Here is a 15,264-nt window from a genome sequence, read left to right on the forward strand (position 1 = left end):
ATTTGGTGGTTCCAACCTAAAACCCTAAATACACCACTATGGGTGTATATTGAAGAATCCCTAGCAAAACCATATGCTCCAAGTGCAATGCTAGCAATGAAATCTGTCCCATCACAACACTCTCAGTCTACACTCAAAGACACCATAACGGCTCTCAAGACGCCAGATAAACTGCTCCCACATAGAATCCAAAACTCTAATTTTGCGTCCCTATGGATCAATGCTAATATTAAAATTGAAGGTGCGCCTCCATCATGGACTTCATGCTCTTCTATAAATATCTTATTCCTCATAGACCTCGGTCCACCTTTGCAACCTAAAACTTTTGCAGAATTACAAATCTCACACAACCTCGAGAACATTGAATTCTACAACTCCCTCAAACTAAAGATTGCAATAAGGAAGATTCCCGCCCCACACAAATCCATCTTGATAAACTGTTTAAAACATCTCACGTAGCCTCGATAATCTATAAAATCTTGAACTCTTCCAACACCAGCAAAAGGATGACTTTCAAAATTGAATTTGAATGGTCTGAGCCCCCTGATAACCACTCAAGCTTTGCACTAGATGATAAATCTTGGAGAAAGACAAGGACATATGCCCTCACAAACAATATCTCCCACTCTTGCACAATGTAAGTTCTGGATTCTACATAGAGCATACTGGATGCCTGAGAAACTATCGAAATTAAGGCTTATAGTCTCAGACTTGTGTTGGAACTGCCACAACTTCCCAGGCACCATCTCACACATGTTTGTTCAATGTAAAAAACGTCACCATTTCTGGAATGAGATTCAGAAAACCATAAATGAAATATTTAACTTTGAAATTTTCCTGAATTTCCACACAGTCACCTTAGGCCAGTGGTTCCATTTGCCCACCTTGGAGCTAAATCAATCAGACATGTGTCTCTTATGCCTGCTACTAACTAAGAATAAAAAAACATCTTATGCAAATGGAAATCATTTCAAAACCTCTTTTAACATACCTAGTGGGCTTGGGTTTGCTTCCAAGAAGTGCTGACAACATACTTTCCAACAACAACTGTCAGACATCACAGAAACCATGGAATAAACTAGATTCATACTAGCAAAAAGTCAAGCCTCCTTGATTCATGGCGTCCCCTTGCCTGCAAGGCAAACCCATAACAACCCTTTGAGTGTTGCTAAATGTGTTACCACAAATCTCCACTCTTCCATGGTGGCCACTTCTTCGTCAGAGACATCTGTCTTCTCCCCCTCTCCTCCTCTCTGTCTCTATCTTCATCTTTCTCGCTCTCCATCTCTCCCGAGGGTACCTTTTCCCATAGCCTCTTCCCCTGTGGTTTCTCTTGATATTCATGTTACTGCTGAACATCCGTATGTGCTTCAAATTTATACTGGTCCGATTTAGAGAGATATCTATCTGATATAACCATCTGATTTGCCTTATTCATGGATGTATGGATGTTCACAAGGATGATCTCCATTATGACTGACCAATATCCAACCCACTTACCTCCCCCTGTCTTTCATATCCCACAAAACCAAGAAAGACTATTTGAAATGAAAAAAGATATGGTGTGGATTTCTTCTGTGTGTCCATCGTTGTGGAAAGGTGTTCCAGAACCTACAAATATACACATCTGTTCTCTGAAGTTTGTCACAGGACTAATCTTTGCCTGTTACACATCATGTCCAAGTAAGTTGTGTGAGGGGCGTGGGTTACAGCTGGTCTGACTCCACAACTTGAGTTGGTAAGTTGGTCCTAACCTGCACTTGCCAAAGGGCCGCAGGGAGTTTAAATCACTGGTCCATATTAACAATGGGACTCCTTACAATGAATCACTGCATGCAACTCAAGGGCTAGACTTTCTGAGTACCCTTAGGGGCCACACACCAGTGCACACTAATTATTACTAATGTGGGACTTCCCTTGTAATTTTAGTCTCATCCCTGAGCTCAGGCAGGACAGGAGTCTGGATCTGCTGAAGAGTTTGTCAAGCTCATGAGTAGTGAAAGGTTTTTCTCAATTGATTTTTCAGCTGTGTTCTGAACCTGTGTTGAGATGCCAGGTGCTCCTCTCCACATAAGGGCACTGTTGAGTCAGAGGTCAGGTGACACAATATTTGATGGTGTGAGGGTCTCATGGCACAGGGTGTAGTAATTCTAGACGTTACAGCAAGTTTAGCTGATACTCTTCTTTTAAATAGCTCTATTTATTGTAAAAAAAAAAAAAAAAAATACTGCAAAAGAGAAGTCAACAGAGCAATACACTGTCATACAATAATGTGAATAGATAGCGATATTGATCCATCCTCCCACAGTCGCCTACGTGTTTCCCATAATTTCCTCTCCCGCCAATCTCATGGTTCCCAGTGAAACAGGTTGATCAGCGGATAATAAATCTATACCAGTCTTTGTAATTGCTGTACAGGGGTTCCCTATATATTCCTTCCAATTTTTGCATATAGTTTCTGACTTTTGGTGGCACCCCCTCCCTTTGTACACCTCCTTTTCAGCAAATATGCACCAATCCATGTCATTTTCCCAGTCCCTCAATTGCGGCGGTTCCTCCAACCCCATTAACGAGCAATGTTGCATTTGACTACCATTAGTCCCAATGTGACCCAAATTCATTTAATGCGGGTCAGATCCGATGTGTCCTATATATTAAGGACAAAAACAACAGTTGATGGACGAAATGCAGAGCAAATCAAACATTCACCCCTAGTGACAGATCAGTTTTTTGCCTGCCATGCCATTCCAGTTTGTACCCAGTGATATGCAAATCAGTCTTGACCCTGCTCCCCAAGGGAACAGTCCAGCCCGAACTGCCAGGCCAGCTCCTCTCTGGACCAGAAACAAGCGTCCTGGGACGGTTTCAGGGTATCACCCCTCATCAGCCAGGCTAGCTTGTGGTGGCATAGCAAGCATGGGACCCATGTCTGGGCATACCCTTCCCACTTGGGGAGACAAATGCAAAAACAAGAGGGTCAAGACTGATTTGCATATGGCTGGTTCCAAACTGGGGTGGCGTGGTGAGCAAAAAAACGATGAATTAAACCCAGATCTTTGTGACCGGGGGTGAATGTTTGCATTGTTCAGCATTCCATCCATCATTTGTTCTTTTTCCATATACTAAGGAGGCATCATTTTGCAGTAGGCTCCATGCCATGTCCTCATACCGTTAGTCGCAGCTGTCCAATACTGTTGTAACACAGGGCAAATCATACAATATTAACAAAAACTTGCCTATGTGACCACAGTGTCTACAACATTGTTCATCAATGGCTCTGCCCATGTTTGCCAAGGTAGTACACGTGTAAAGGCTCTATATAATATTTTGAGTTGTATTATACAGAATCTGTTTACTCCTGGGTGATGAGTGTCCCACTGGATTCTGCCACTGGACATTTTACTACACATAAGCCCGCTCCAATCCCTGCACCGAATGTATCCTATGACAGACTACAAATGTCCATAGGTCAGGAGCAAGCATTAAGGTTTGACGGGGAGTTACTACACATAGTGGAGACTGTAGATTGGGTCACTTACATCTTTTAGGACCGCCCTGGCCAGAATTGGCTGCTTATGGCACATATCAAGATACTAGAAACTGGAATCACGTCCAATTGAGAAAGTTACTTAATGTGCTGGTGACTCTATATAGACAACGTCAACGGTATGTATTATAACGCTGCATCTCCTGCAGCTATGCAGCCACTTAGTCCACAGACTAGAAATGCTGCTATGGGCAAAGTGCCCACTAAGCAAAACAAAATCCCATTTTGGATTGCTCATAATAATAATCATTAGAGGCAGTCTATTCCCCTACAATACCCCAAGATAAACTAGAATATTGAATATGTGTTTCTCTTGGAACGGCACCACCTGTGGAGGATTGTACTATATGGGGAAACATATTGGCTAGTAACACACTACTACGCATGGCAGTATTACTTGATGCTCTAAACAAATAGAGAATGAAAACTGCTGCTTGGTAGTCGATTTGGGTATAAAGTTGATGTGGGCAGTAGCGCTTCTAGACTCTGCATTAGAAGTAAAGATAGTTTGTTGGACTCAAAAAGATCATGTGGCCAGCACACACCCGGAAGAAAATACTTATAGACACATTGGATGGACACATAAACTCCTCCAAGAGTCAGTCACAGCCTACATTCGCCTTTTCATTCCCCTGGCCATCAAGACCCTTGGTAACATCTCCTCAGCAGCGGGACGGGAGTCCCACACGCATGTCTCCCCACCCGCACTGGACATGTGGGTGCAAATGGCCAAAATAGAAAAGGAGATTCTCACTGACTTCTGTGCTACAAACCAGGTCAAACCAAAGTGCTGACCCACTACATGGAACAACAGTCAGTCCCACACCTAGCTAACCCCACCTCATCACTCAAGGACAGTCGAGATGGCAGGACACACAGTAAGGAAAACCATGAGACCGTGACGCAGCAAGACGTTGGTTGCGCTACTAGAACTGGCAGGCGTCAGTGAGTACTTCCATCTGGCACCGGTGATAGGGGTCCGGGAGCACTCCCACTGCAAAGGCAGTAAGAGAGGAGGCTCCAGCACAAGCGTGGAGGGAAAGGGACCCAGCAAAATGAAATAAACAAGTATATGGTGACGATGGTGAGACTGGACTCAACCTCATAGGTCTCTAAGAGGGTAGCTGACCCCGCACAGATAGAACTGCATCAAGAACCGGAAGCCTCTCTGAAAGATATTATGGCCATGATCCATGAGGTGAAATGTTCCCAGGAACCCAAAGCTGGTTTGGTGACAATGAAGGTTACCCCCCTTAGGGCAGACATTAAAAAAACGGGGAGTGAAAAGCTGACACAAAGACTCTCTGAGCAACGGTAACTCGGTCATGAAGGACAATGAACTGATACTGACAAAACTGGAGAACTATGAGGCATGAGTGAGGAGGAATAATACAAGATTGGTGGGGCTCCGAGAGAGGGCAGAGGGGCCCAGTGTTGAAGTATTCTTAGAAGACCTCATAACACAGACTTTGGAACCTAAAAGACTGTCTATGTTTTTTTCCAGAGACTGTGTGCATAGAGACCAGGTTCCTCCACCTCACACGGGGCTCCGTCCCGGACCATAGTAGCATGGATATTGAGCTATCATGACTGGAATGCCACACCACAGGCAGCATAGCAGTAAAACAATATGCAATATGAGAATGCCACAATCAGAATTTTTCTGGACATCACATTGAAAATTCAAAGGAAGCAGCATAGCTTTGATAAGACTAAAAAAGATCTGAGAGCACAAGTCAAATATATGATGGTATTTCCTGCAAAACTGATTGTGGTGACAGAAGATAAGACCTGGCACTTTGGATCAGCAGATGATGCATGGGATTGGCTCAAGGGTTGGATTTCAACAAGACGTCCTGTAGGTCCAAACAGGTACCTGACTGAAAAGGCCCAGGTAGGAAGGCCCTCAGACAGATCAACCATGGTGGGAGAGAGTGGATGAAACTCATGAGCTGGGAACTAGGAGAGGACGCTGAGGTTAAAGATCCACACTAGAAGCCAACAAGTGGGACCTTGTGAAGCAGCATTGACTGACTGAGGCCCAAGGGATTGGATGCACCTTGATAAGTTTGAATGATAACTTGGCCTGTAGGACACAACCAGAAACAAACTGTGCAGTGTTATTTGGAGAGGTCAAGATCAATTAGTGACAACCTAAGGGGGCTATGTAACATTGATTGCACTGGAATGGCCTTGGCCATGGCTGCCTGTAAGTTACATACAACAGTTAGAGTAACAGGCACTCTCTTAAGTTTTGGAGATCGATAGTTTGAAACTGGTCATGTAGGGAAATGGGGAGAGGAGAGTTTATCAGAGGGAAAGTTTTGTTTTGCTAAGTTTATATTCTCCACACAGGGTGCTACGCACAGGTACAATACTTGAGATCTGGATTAGAGTTTGGCGGAGGGGTTACTCCGTTGGAAACATGACGGATATTCCGGCCACCCTATTATGATTCCCATAGGATATAACGGGATCGTAATACGGCGGACGGGATATCCGTCACCTTTGTAACGGAGAAACCCATCCGCAAACTCTGAATCAGGCCCTGAGGCGAAAATACTTGCATCGCTTTGCAAAGCTCACATTACATATAATATATAAGACATCAACCATGGAAAAGAATGAATACATAGCGGTACACACATTGTCTCTTGGGACATTGCAGTTGTGTTTTGCACCCACAGTGGCACAGTCCAAACCTGGGATACAAACACTGCTCTCCGGCAGCGCAAGGCCACCTCTGCGACCCGGTGAGCCCATTGTCAGCCCTCACCTGAAGCCGTGTATCACGATCTTGGTGCCCACAGTGGCATTGAAGTTAGGAATGGAGAGGCCATTGGTAGTGTTGCCATTGATTAGTTGCCCACATTTTGGGTTCCTGGCTGTGAAGAGCAAGAACTGGACATTGAGGTTCCCACCACCAAAGAAGCTCGCGCTCTGGAAGTCGTAGCATGGTGTGGGGGTTACGAGCTCGTCCTCCGCTGCAAGAAACAGATGAAGACAATAGTGGTCACGCGACTGCTGCACGAGACATTAGTGAAGGCACAGATAACACTTGCAATGGTGCCACTGCAGCACACGAGACATTAGTTATGATGTGACTGCTGCACGAGATATTAGTGATGACACGACAGCTGCACAAGACATTAGTGATGGCATGACTGCTGCACGAGACATTAGTGATGGCATGACTGCTGCACGAGACATTAGTGATGGCATGACTGCTGCACAAGACATTAGTGATGACACGACTGCTGCACAAAACATTAGTGATGGCATGACTGCTGCACAAGACATTAGTGAAGGCACAGATAAAACTTGCAATGGTGCCACTGCAGCACACGAGACATTAGTGATGATGTGACTGCTGCACAAGACATTAGTAATTACACGACAGCTGCACAAAACATTAGTGATGACACGACTGCTGCACAAGAAATTAGTGATGATGCGACTGCTGCAAGAGACATTAGTAATGACACGACAGCTGCAAAGACATTAGTGATGGCATGACTGCTGCACGAGACATTAATGATGGCACAACTGCAGCACAATAGACATTGGTGATGACATGGCTGCTCACAAAACATTACTGATGACACAACTGCTGCACAAGACAGTGATGACACGACTGCTGCACGAGACATTAGTGATGGCACGACTGCTGCACAAGACATTAGTGAAGGCACGGGTAACACTTGCAATGGTGCTGCTGCACCACATGAGACATTAGTGATGACACGACTGCTGCACATGACATTAGTGATGACGCAACTGCTGCACAAGACATTAGTGATGACACGACTGCTGCGCAAGACATTTGTGATGGCATGACTGCTGCACAAGACCTTAGTGATGGCATGACTGCTGCACAAGACCTTAGTGATGGCACAACTGCAGCACCATAGGCATTAGTGATGACACGACTGCTGCACAAGAAATTAGTGATGATGCGACTGCTGCAAAAGACATTAGTAATGACATGACAGCTGCAAAGACATTAGTGATGGCATGACTGCTGCACGAGACATTAACGATGGCACAACTGCAGCACAATAGACATTGGTGATGACATGGCTGCTCACAAAACATTAGTGATGACACAACTGCTGCACAAGACAGTGATGACACGACTGCTGCACGAGACATTAGTGATGGCACGACTGCTGCACAAGACATTAGTGAAGGCACGGGTAACACTTGCAATGGTGCCGCTGCACCACATGAGACATTAGTGATGACACGACTGCTGCACATGACATTAGTGATGACGCAACTGCTGCACAAGACATTAGTGATGACACGACTGCTGCGCAAGACATTCGTGATGGCATGACTGCTGCACGAGACCTTAGTGATGGCACAACTGCAGCACCATAGGCATTAGTGATGACACGACTGCTGCACAAAACATTAGTGATGACACAACTGCTGCATGAGACATTAGTGATGGCACGACTGCTGCAGGAGACATTAGTGAAGCCCAGATAACACTTGCAATGGTGCTTCTGCACCACATGAGACATTAGTGAGGACGCAACTGCTGCACGAGACATTAGTGATGACATGACTACTGCACAAGATATTAGTGATGACACGACTGCTGCACAAGACATTAGTGAAGGCACAGATAACACTTGCAATGGTGCCGGTGCAGAACACGAGACATTAGTGATGACACAACTGCAACACATTAGACACTAGTGATGACACGACTGCTGCATGAGACATTAGTGATGACACAACTGCTGCACAAGACATTAGTGATGGCACGACTGCTGCACAAGACATTAGTGAAGGCACAGATAACACTTGCAATGGTGCCGGTGCAGCACATGAGACATTAGTGATGACACAACTGCTGCACAAGACATTAGTGATGCCACGACTGCTGCACAAGACATTAGTGATGGCACGACTGCTGCATGAGACATTAGTGATGACATGACTGCTGCACAAGACATTTGTGATGGCGTGACTGCTCCACGAGACATTAATGAAGGTACAGATAACACTTGCAATGGTGCTGGTGCAGAACATGAGACATTAGTGATGACACAACTGCAACACATTATACACTAGTGATGGCACGGCTGCAGCACATGAGACATTAGTGAGGACAACTGCTGCACAAGACATTAGTGATGGCACGACTGCTGCACGAGACATTAGTGATGACACAACTATTGCACAAGACATTCGTGATGACACAACTGCTGCACGAGACACTAGTGATGACACGATTGCTGCACAAGACATTAGTGATGGCACAGATAACACTTACAATGGTGCAGCTGCAGCACAGGAGACACTAGTGATGACAAGACTCCTGCACGAGACATTAGTGATGACATGACTGCTGCACGAGACATTAGTGATGGCACAGATAACACCTGCAATGGTGCAGCTGCAGCACAGGGGACATTAGTGAAGGCATGGCTGCAGCACATGGGACATTAGTGAGGATACAATTGCTATACAACACATTAGTGATGACACGACTGCTGCATGAGACAATAGTGATGGCACAGATAACACTTGCAATGGTGCAGCTGCAGCATACGAGACATTAGTGAAGGCACGGCTGCAGAACAAGGGACATTAGTGAGGACACAACTGCTGCACAAGACATTAGTGATGGCACAGATAACACTTGCAATGGTGCAGCTGCAGCAGTTGAGACATTAGTGATAATACAACGGCAATACATTAGACACTAGTGATGGCACGACTGTAGCACAATAGACATTAGTGAGGACATAATCACAACACATTAGACACTAGTGATGGCACGATTGTAGCACAATAGACATTAGTGGGACACAATCACAACACATTAGACATGAGTGATGGCATGACTGTAGCTCAATAAGCATTAGTGGGACACAATCACGACACATTAGACACAAGTGATGGCATGACTGCAGCGCAATAAGCATTAGTGGGACACAATCATGACACATTAGACACTAGTGATGGCAGGACTGCAGCGCAATATACATTAGTGAGGACACAACTGGAACACATTAGACACTAGTGATGCATGACTATAGCACAATACACATTTGTGGGGACACAATCATGACACATTAGAGACTAGTGATAGTACAGCTGCAATACATAATTCACTTGTGAATGCACGGCTGCAGCACATTACACACTTGTGATGGCATGGCTAGCACAATCCACATTTGTGGGGACACAATCATGACACATTAGGCACTAGTGATGGTACAGCTGTAATACATAATTCACTTGTGCATGCATGGCTGCAGCACATTAGACACAATATTGATGGCATGACTTCAGCACAGCTGCAGCAAATGGGATACTAGTAAATGTGCGACTGCAGCACATCAGACATTAGGTCCGGCACAGCTGCAGCACAAGACACTATTGATGGCACACCTGCACCAAATGAGACACTTGTGATAGTAGGGCTGCAGTACATTAGACACTAGTGATTGCACAGCTGCACCAAATGAGACACTTATGATGGTACGGCTGCAGCACATTAGACACTAGTGATTGCACAGATGCAGCATGTGAGACACTTGTGAGGGTAGGGCTGCAGCACATTAGACACTAGTGATTGCACAGCTGCAGCATGTGAGGCACTTGTGATGGTGGCACGGTGCAGCACATTAGACACTAGTGATTGCACAGCTGCAGCATGTGAGATACTTGTAATGGTAAGGGGCAGCACATTAGACATTAGTGATTGCACAGCTGCAGCATGAGAGACACTTGTGATGGTACAGTGCAGCACATTAGACACTAGTGATTGCACATCTGCACCAAATGAGACACTTGTGATGGCACGGCTGCAGCACAATAGACACTAGTGATAGCACAGCTGCAGCATGTGAGAGATTAGTAAAGGCATGACAGCAGCACGAGACACATGATGGAGCAGGTGCAACATATGACACGTTAGTGATGGCACAAACTTCTATATAAGGTAGCTAGTGCTACCTACAGAGGTCTCTACCTTTTACCCAGCTCCATGTGGAGAGAAGGGCTCTTCCCACATCCCTCACCTCAAGTTCGATACCAGACGGCGCCACCTCCAGACTATGGACCCTGGTCTGCGCCGGTCACCCCTATCCTCAGGTACTTGAACCAGTCATTCTTACACCCTCTCAGGATGACAGACCTGCTGCAGCGAATCCGATACTCAGTGTATTTTCCAAATAAGGTCAAGAATCATAAACCATCTAAAATGACGTCATCAGCATAGAGAGAGATTTTGCCCTCCTCTTCCATTGCAAGCATGTTTATTGCTGCTGGCAGCATATAGGAGAACTGTCTAGGCCCTGATAGGTGGATCTAAACCAGAGCTTCCAGACTGAAGGCAGATAACCAGTGCTTAATTTGTAGGAAAACAAAATGGCTTCTACGGCAGGTATTAGACAATTTTTATGTATATTGAATTTATAAACAACTGTTCTAGTGCTTATCTCTAAATAAAATAAACAGTGCCACCATGTGGCAGACTGTCATAGGTGCCGGTGTTGACAGTTAAGTGCTGGTGCCAAGCACCAGAAACCACTGGCTGAAATTAAGCACTGTACATAGCACCAGTGAATAGGATCAAATGCGTCCAGCACAGAAGGTCGCTGGCAGATCTGCTTGCCACTGTATCCAATTGTTCAGCAAGCGGAGATTTTTCCTCATGGGTGTTCGATGCAGAAACCCCACCTGATCCGGGTAGATCACAGGTAGAACTTTCGGAACTCTTCTAGCTGGTATTTTAATGAGTATCTTCATGGAACCACCTGTCCACATCATCCGGTAATTATGTGTCATAGTTACTGATTTCAATGTAAAGTTACCCTAAGCTAGGGAGCCCCTTCTAACCCTGGGTGCATTCCTGCCCAGTAGGTGACTGGGCAGAGTTTATTCCGGACCAGTGGTTCTTAACCTGTGGTCCGGGGACATCTGGGGTCCGCAAAGCTTACTCAAGGGGTCTATAAGTGCTCTGTAAGTTACATAGCATTAACACATTTATAAAAAGTATATAAATAAAGAAACAAAATGTAAATTTGAAAATGTAAAACATTTTATAAAAGTGAAGGAATCTGAGATTGGAGCCTTCAAATGAAGTTAGTATCCTCTGGCTGATTTACAGGGGCGGCGTTAGTGCATCAAACAGGCTATATTACTGATGGTGAGTGGCCTAATTTGAATTTGGAAAAAACTACAACTTTCCAATTAAAATTTCAATTTTGATTTATTAATATTTGTTTGTGGATTAAATAAAATATTTAATGATTTGCGTATTTGTTTGATGAATGTATTTTTGGCGATTTCTTTCGTGGTCCAAATCATCGAAAGTGACCCAGCTTCCAATCATGACTCAGTAGAGTTCCCCGGATTCCAACAATGACTCAGTAGAGTTCCCCGGATTCCAATAGTGATTCAGTGGGAGGTCCCCGGGCTGCAATAATAATCCAGGGGGGTCCCCAGCTTCCAACAATGACTCAGTAGAGTTCCCCGGATTCCAATAGTGATTCAGTGGGAGGTCCCTGGGCTGCAATAATAATCCAGGGGGGTCCCCAGCTTCCAACAGTGACTCAGTAGAGTTCCCCGGATTCCAACAATGACTCAGTAGAGTTCCCCGGATTCCAATAGTGATTCAGTGGGAGGTCCCCGGGCTGCAATACTAATCCAGGGGGGTCCCCAGCTTCCAATCATGACTCAGTAGAGTTCCCCGGATTCCAATAGTGATTCAGTGGGGGTCCCCGGATTCCAATAGTGATTCAGTGGGAGGTCCCCGGGCTGCAATAATAATCCAGGGGGGTCCCCAGGCTCCAATAGTGATTCAGTGGGGGTCCTCGGGGTCCAATAATGATTCAGTGGGAGGTCCCCGGGCTGCAATAATAATCCAGGGGGGTCCCCAGGCTCCAATAGTGATTCAGTGGGGGTCCTCGGGGTCCAATAATAATCCAGGGGGGTCCCCGGGCTGCAATAATAATCCAGGGGGGTCCCGGGCTCCAATTATGATTCGGCGGAGCGCCAATAATGATTCAGGGTGGTCCCCGGAGTCCAATAACAATTCAGCAGGAGTCTCTGGCCTTCAATATTGATACACTGGGGTGTCTCCGGGCTCCAATGATGACTCAGGAGGGGTCCCCAGATCACAATAACGACTCAGGGGGTTCCCCAGGCTCCAATTATGATTCAGTGGGGGTCCTCGGGGTCCAATAATGATTCAGCAGGAGTCTCTGTCCTCCAATAATGATACACTGGGGATCTCCGGGCTCCAATAATGTTTAAGGAGGGGTTTCTTGATTCTAATTATGATTCGGTGGGGGTCCACTGGCTCGAACAATGATTCAGTAGGAGTCTGTGGCCTCCAATATTGATTCATTGGGGGTCTCTGGGCTTTAATAATGACTCAGGAGTGGTCCCCGGATTCCAATAATGATTCAGGGGGGTCCCCGGGCTGCAATAATAATCCAGGGGGGTCCCGGGCTCCAATAATGATTCAGTGGGGGTCCTCGGGGTCCAATAATGATTCAGGGGGGTCCCCGGAGTCCAATAACAATTCAGCAGGAGTCTCTGGCCTTCAATGTTGATACACTGGGGAGTCTCCGGGCTCCAATGATGACTCAGGAGGGGTCCCAGATCACAATAACGACTCAGGGGGTTCCCCAGGCTCCAATTATGATTCAGTGGGGGTCCTCGGGGTCCAATAATGATTCAGCAGGAGTCTCTGTCCTCCAATAATGATACACTGGGGATCTCCGGGCTCCAATAATGTTTAAGGAGGGGTTTCTTGATTCTAATTATGATTCGGTGGGGGTCCACTGGCTCGAACAATGATTCAGTAGGAGTCTGTGGCCTCCAATATTGATTCATTGGGGGTCTCTGGGCTTTAATAATGACTCAGGAGTGGTCCCCGGATTCCAATAATGATTCAGGGGGGTCCCCGGGCTGCAATTATGATTCAGTGGGGGTCCACGGGCTCCAATTCTGATTCAGGGGGGGTCTCCGGGCCCCAGAAATGAATGTCGGAGTCCACAGAAGGTGTAGAACCACTGTTCTAGACGACACGAGCACTGTCACAGCTAAAAAAGCAGCGCCTCAGGGAAAAAACTTCACCTCTAGGAGCCAACCTCGTAAAGGTAGGTGCAAGGAGAGACCAAGGAAAGGCGGGAAGGGAGGGGGCGGAACCCAGGAGAAGGTTTACAAAGGAACCTCATGACACATTTACGTCCTAGAAGGAATAGAAACAAAGAGAACATTAAATGCACATTTACAGGTTAACCTTAGATGGATAAGCAAACACATTGCGTCGCGAAGACCAAAACGGAGCAGTAGGTCAAAGGGTACAGAGAGGTCAAAGGCGATAGTTCACATATTGTGAAAACATGGACTGTGCAGGTTCTGTGCACGCCTCACACCTGTGCATCCTCAAGTGACACCACAGTACCACCCCTCAGACACCTTCATGGGGCGAGTGACGGCCGAGACCTCACTACCGTCGGTTTAGGGGTTTGTGTTGTGACCTCATTCTCCGCCTTCCAAGGCTTGTGCTGGCTCTGGTGGATCTATACCTCATTCATAATCTTATCCTTATTAACCTTTACTTCTTGGTTCAAACCTACCGAGGAAGGCGCGAACGCCACCCCTGGGTGCCTCCCTCTGAAAGACATAGGTAACTGCACGTGGGGAGGCGCGATAAGCCCACATCTTGCCTTGTATGGCCACTTTCCATGGAAGACCATTAATTAACACTAATGGTAAACTCCCTGTGGTCACACGGTTCATCCTCTCGACCATACCGTTGGCCAAGAGAATACAAAGAGGTCTTGTGATGTTGGAAGGACCTTTCCGCAAGGATCCGCCTCATGCGATCCGATGTGAACTGCCGCCATTGTCCAACACAAACACCTCTGGTGTACCATCCTCTTAAAATGTCTCCCTCAATAATCCAGCCAGAGCCTCTGTGACTGTGTCATTTACCACTTTCATGACAAGCTATTGTGTGTGGTAGAAACCAAGGAGAGTAGACGCCTTCCCGCCAGTAATATCCACGGAAGGATTAGACGAAAGTCAGGAGGTTCTACTGGAGTCACTAGCAGTTTGTTGGTAAATCCCACCTTCTCGTGGACACACACCAAGCACAATCACACACTTTGTGGTCTACCATGAGATCCACCCTGGCCACAAATACCTCCTTGCTCCACTCTTGATTGGACTTCTTCTGAAGTGACCTCGACCACCGAAGCCACAACTCATCCCCTTACTCGCCGTGGGAAGTTGGCAGCGTCTCCATTTGCCTTTCTAACTTCCCATCCTGAACACACATGTCATCTTTAATTCCCAATACACCTTCAGAACTTCAGCTTTGTACTGAGTATCTTCCCTTTACGTATTATCAAGTGTGATCTTCAAGGCGCCTTGTACGGGTGCCACTGCACAGGTGGCTCTGCATCAATGAAGCCCTGGGCACTGGAGGAGGGACTTCTTGAGATAGAACTGTGCCTACACTGCTGAATCTGCAATAAAACATTTTATGTGCATTTCTCTTGGATTTTTTGACTTCATCATTCAGCCAACTCATTTAAGAGTCCAACGCAGCTGCTCAAGTTCCTTCATGTGATTTATAGCCCCGTCCTGCTCCTCTGCAGGCCTCCACCCTCCCTGCTTAATGCCTTTTAATGGAAGAGCCAGCACCCAGTCTCCCCAGGGTATCACCTTCCAAC

The 15,264-nt window shown here is 46.2% G+C and overlaps 1 protein-coding gene across 1 annotated transcript in view; it reads right to left on the bottom strand.

The window, feature by feature from the left end:
* The window catches only part of PLA1A (phospholipase A1 member A), a 202,813-nt gene that overhangs the window by 118,461 nt on the left and 69,088 nt on the right, over positions 1-15,264 (bottom strand). Inside the window, exon 2 of the mRNA XM_069202990.1 lies at positions 6,324-6,531. Coding sequence (XP_069059091.1) covers positions 6,324-6,531 — 208 coding nt within the window. The remainder of the gene's footprint in view (positions 1-6,323; positions 6,532-15,264) is intronic.

The sequence above is a fragment of the Pleurodeles waltl genome, chromosome 8 (genome assembly GCF_031143425.1).
Source record: "Pleurodeles waltl isolate 20211129_DDA chromosome 8, aPleWal1.hap1.20221129, whole genome shotgun sequence".
Classification (NCBI taxonomy): Eukaryota; Metazoa; Chordata; class Amphibia; order Caudata; family Salamandridae; genus Pleurodeles; species Pleurodeles waltl.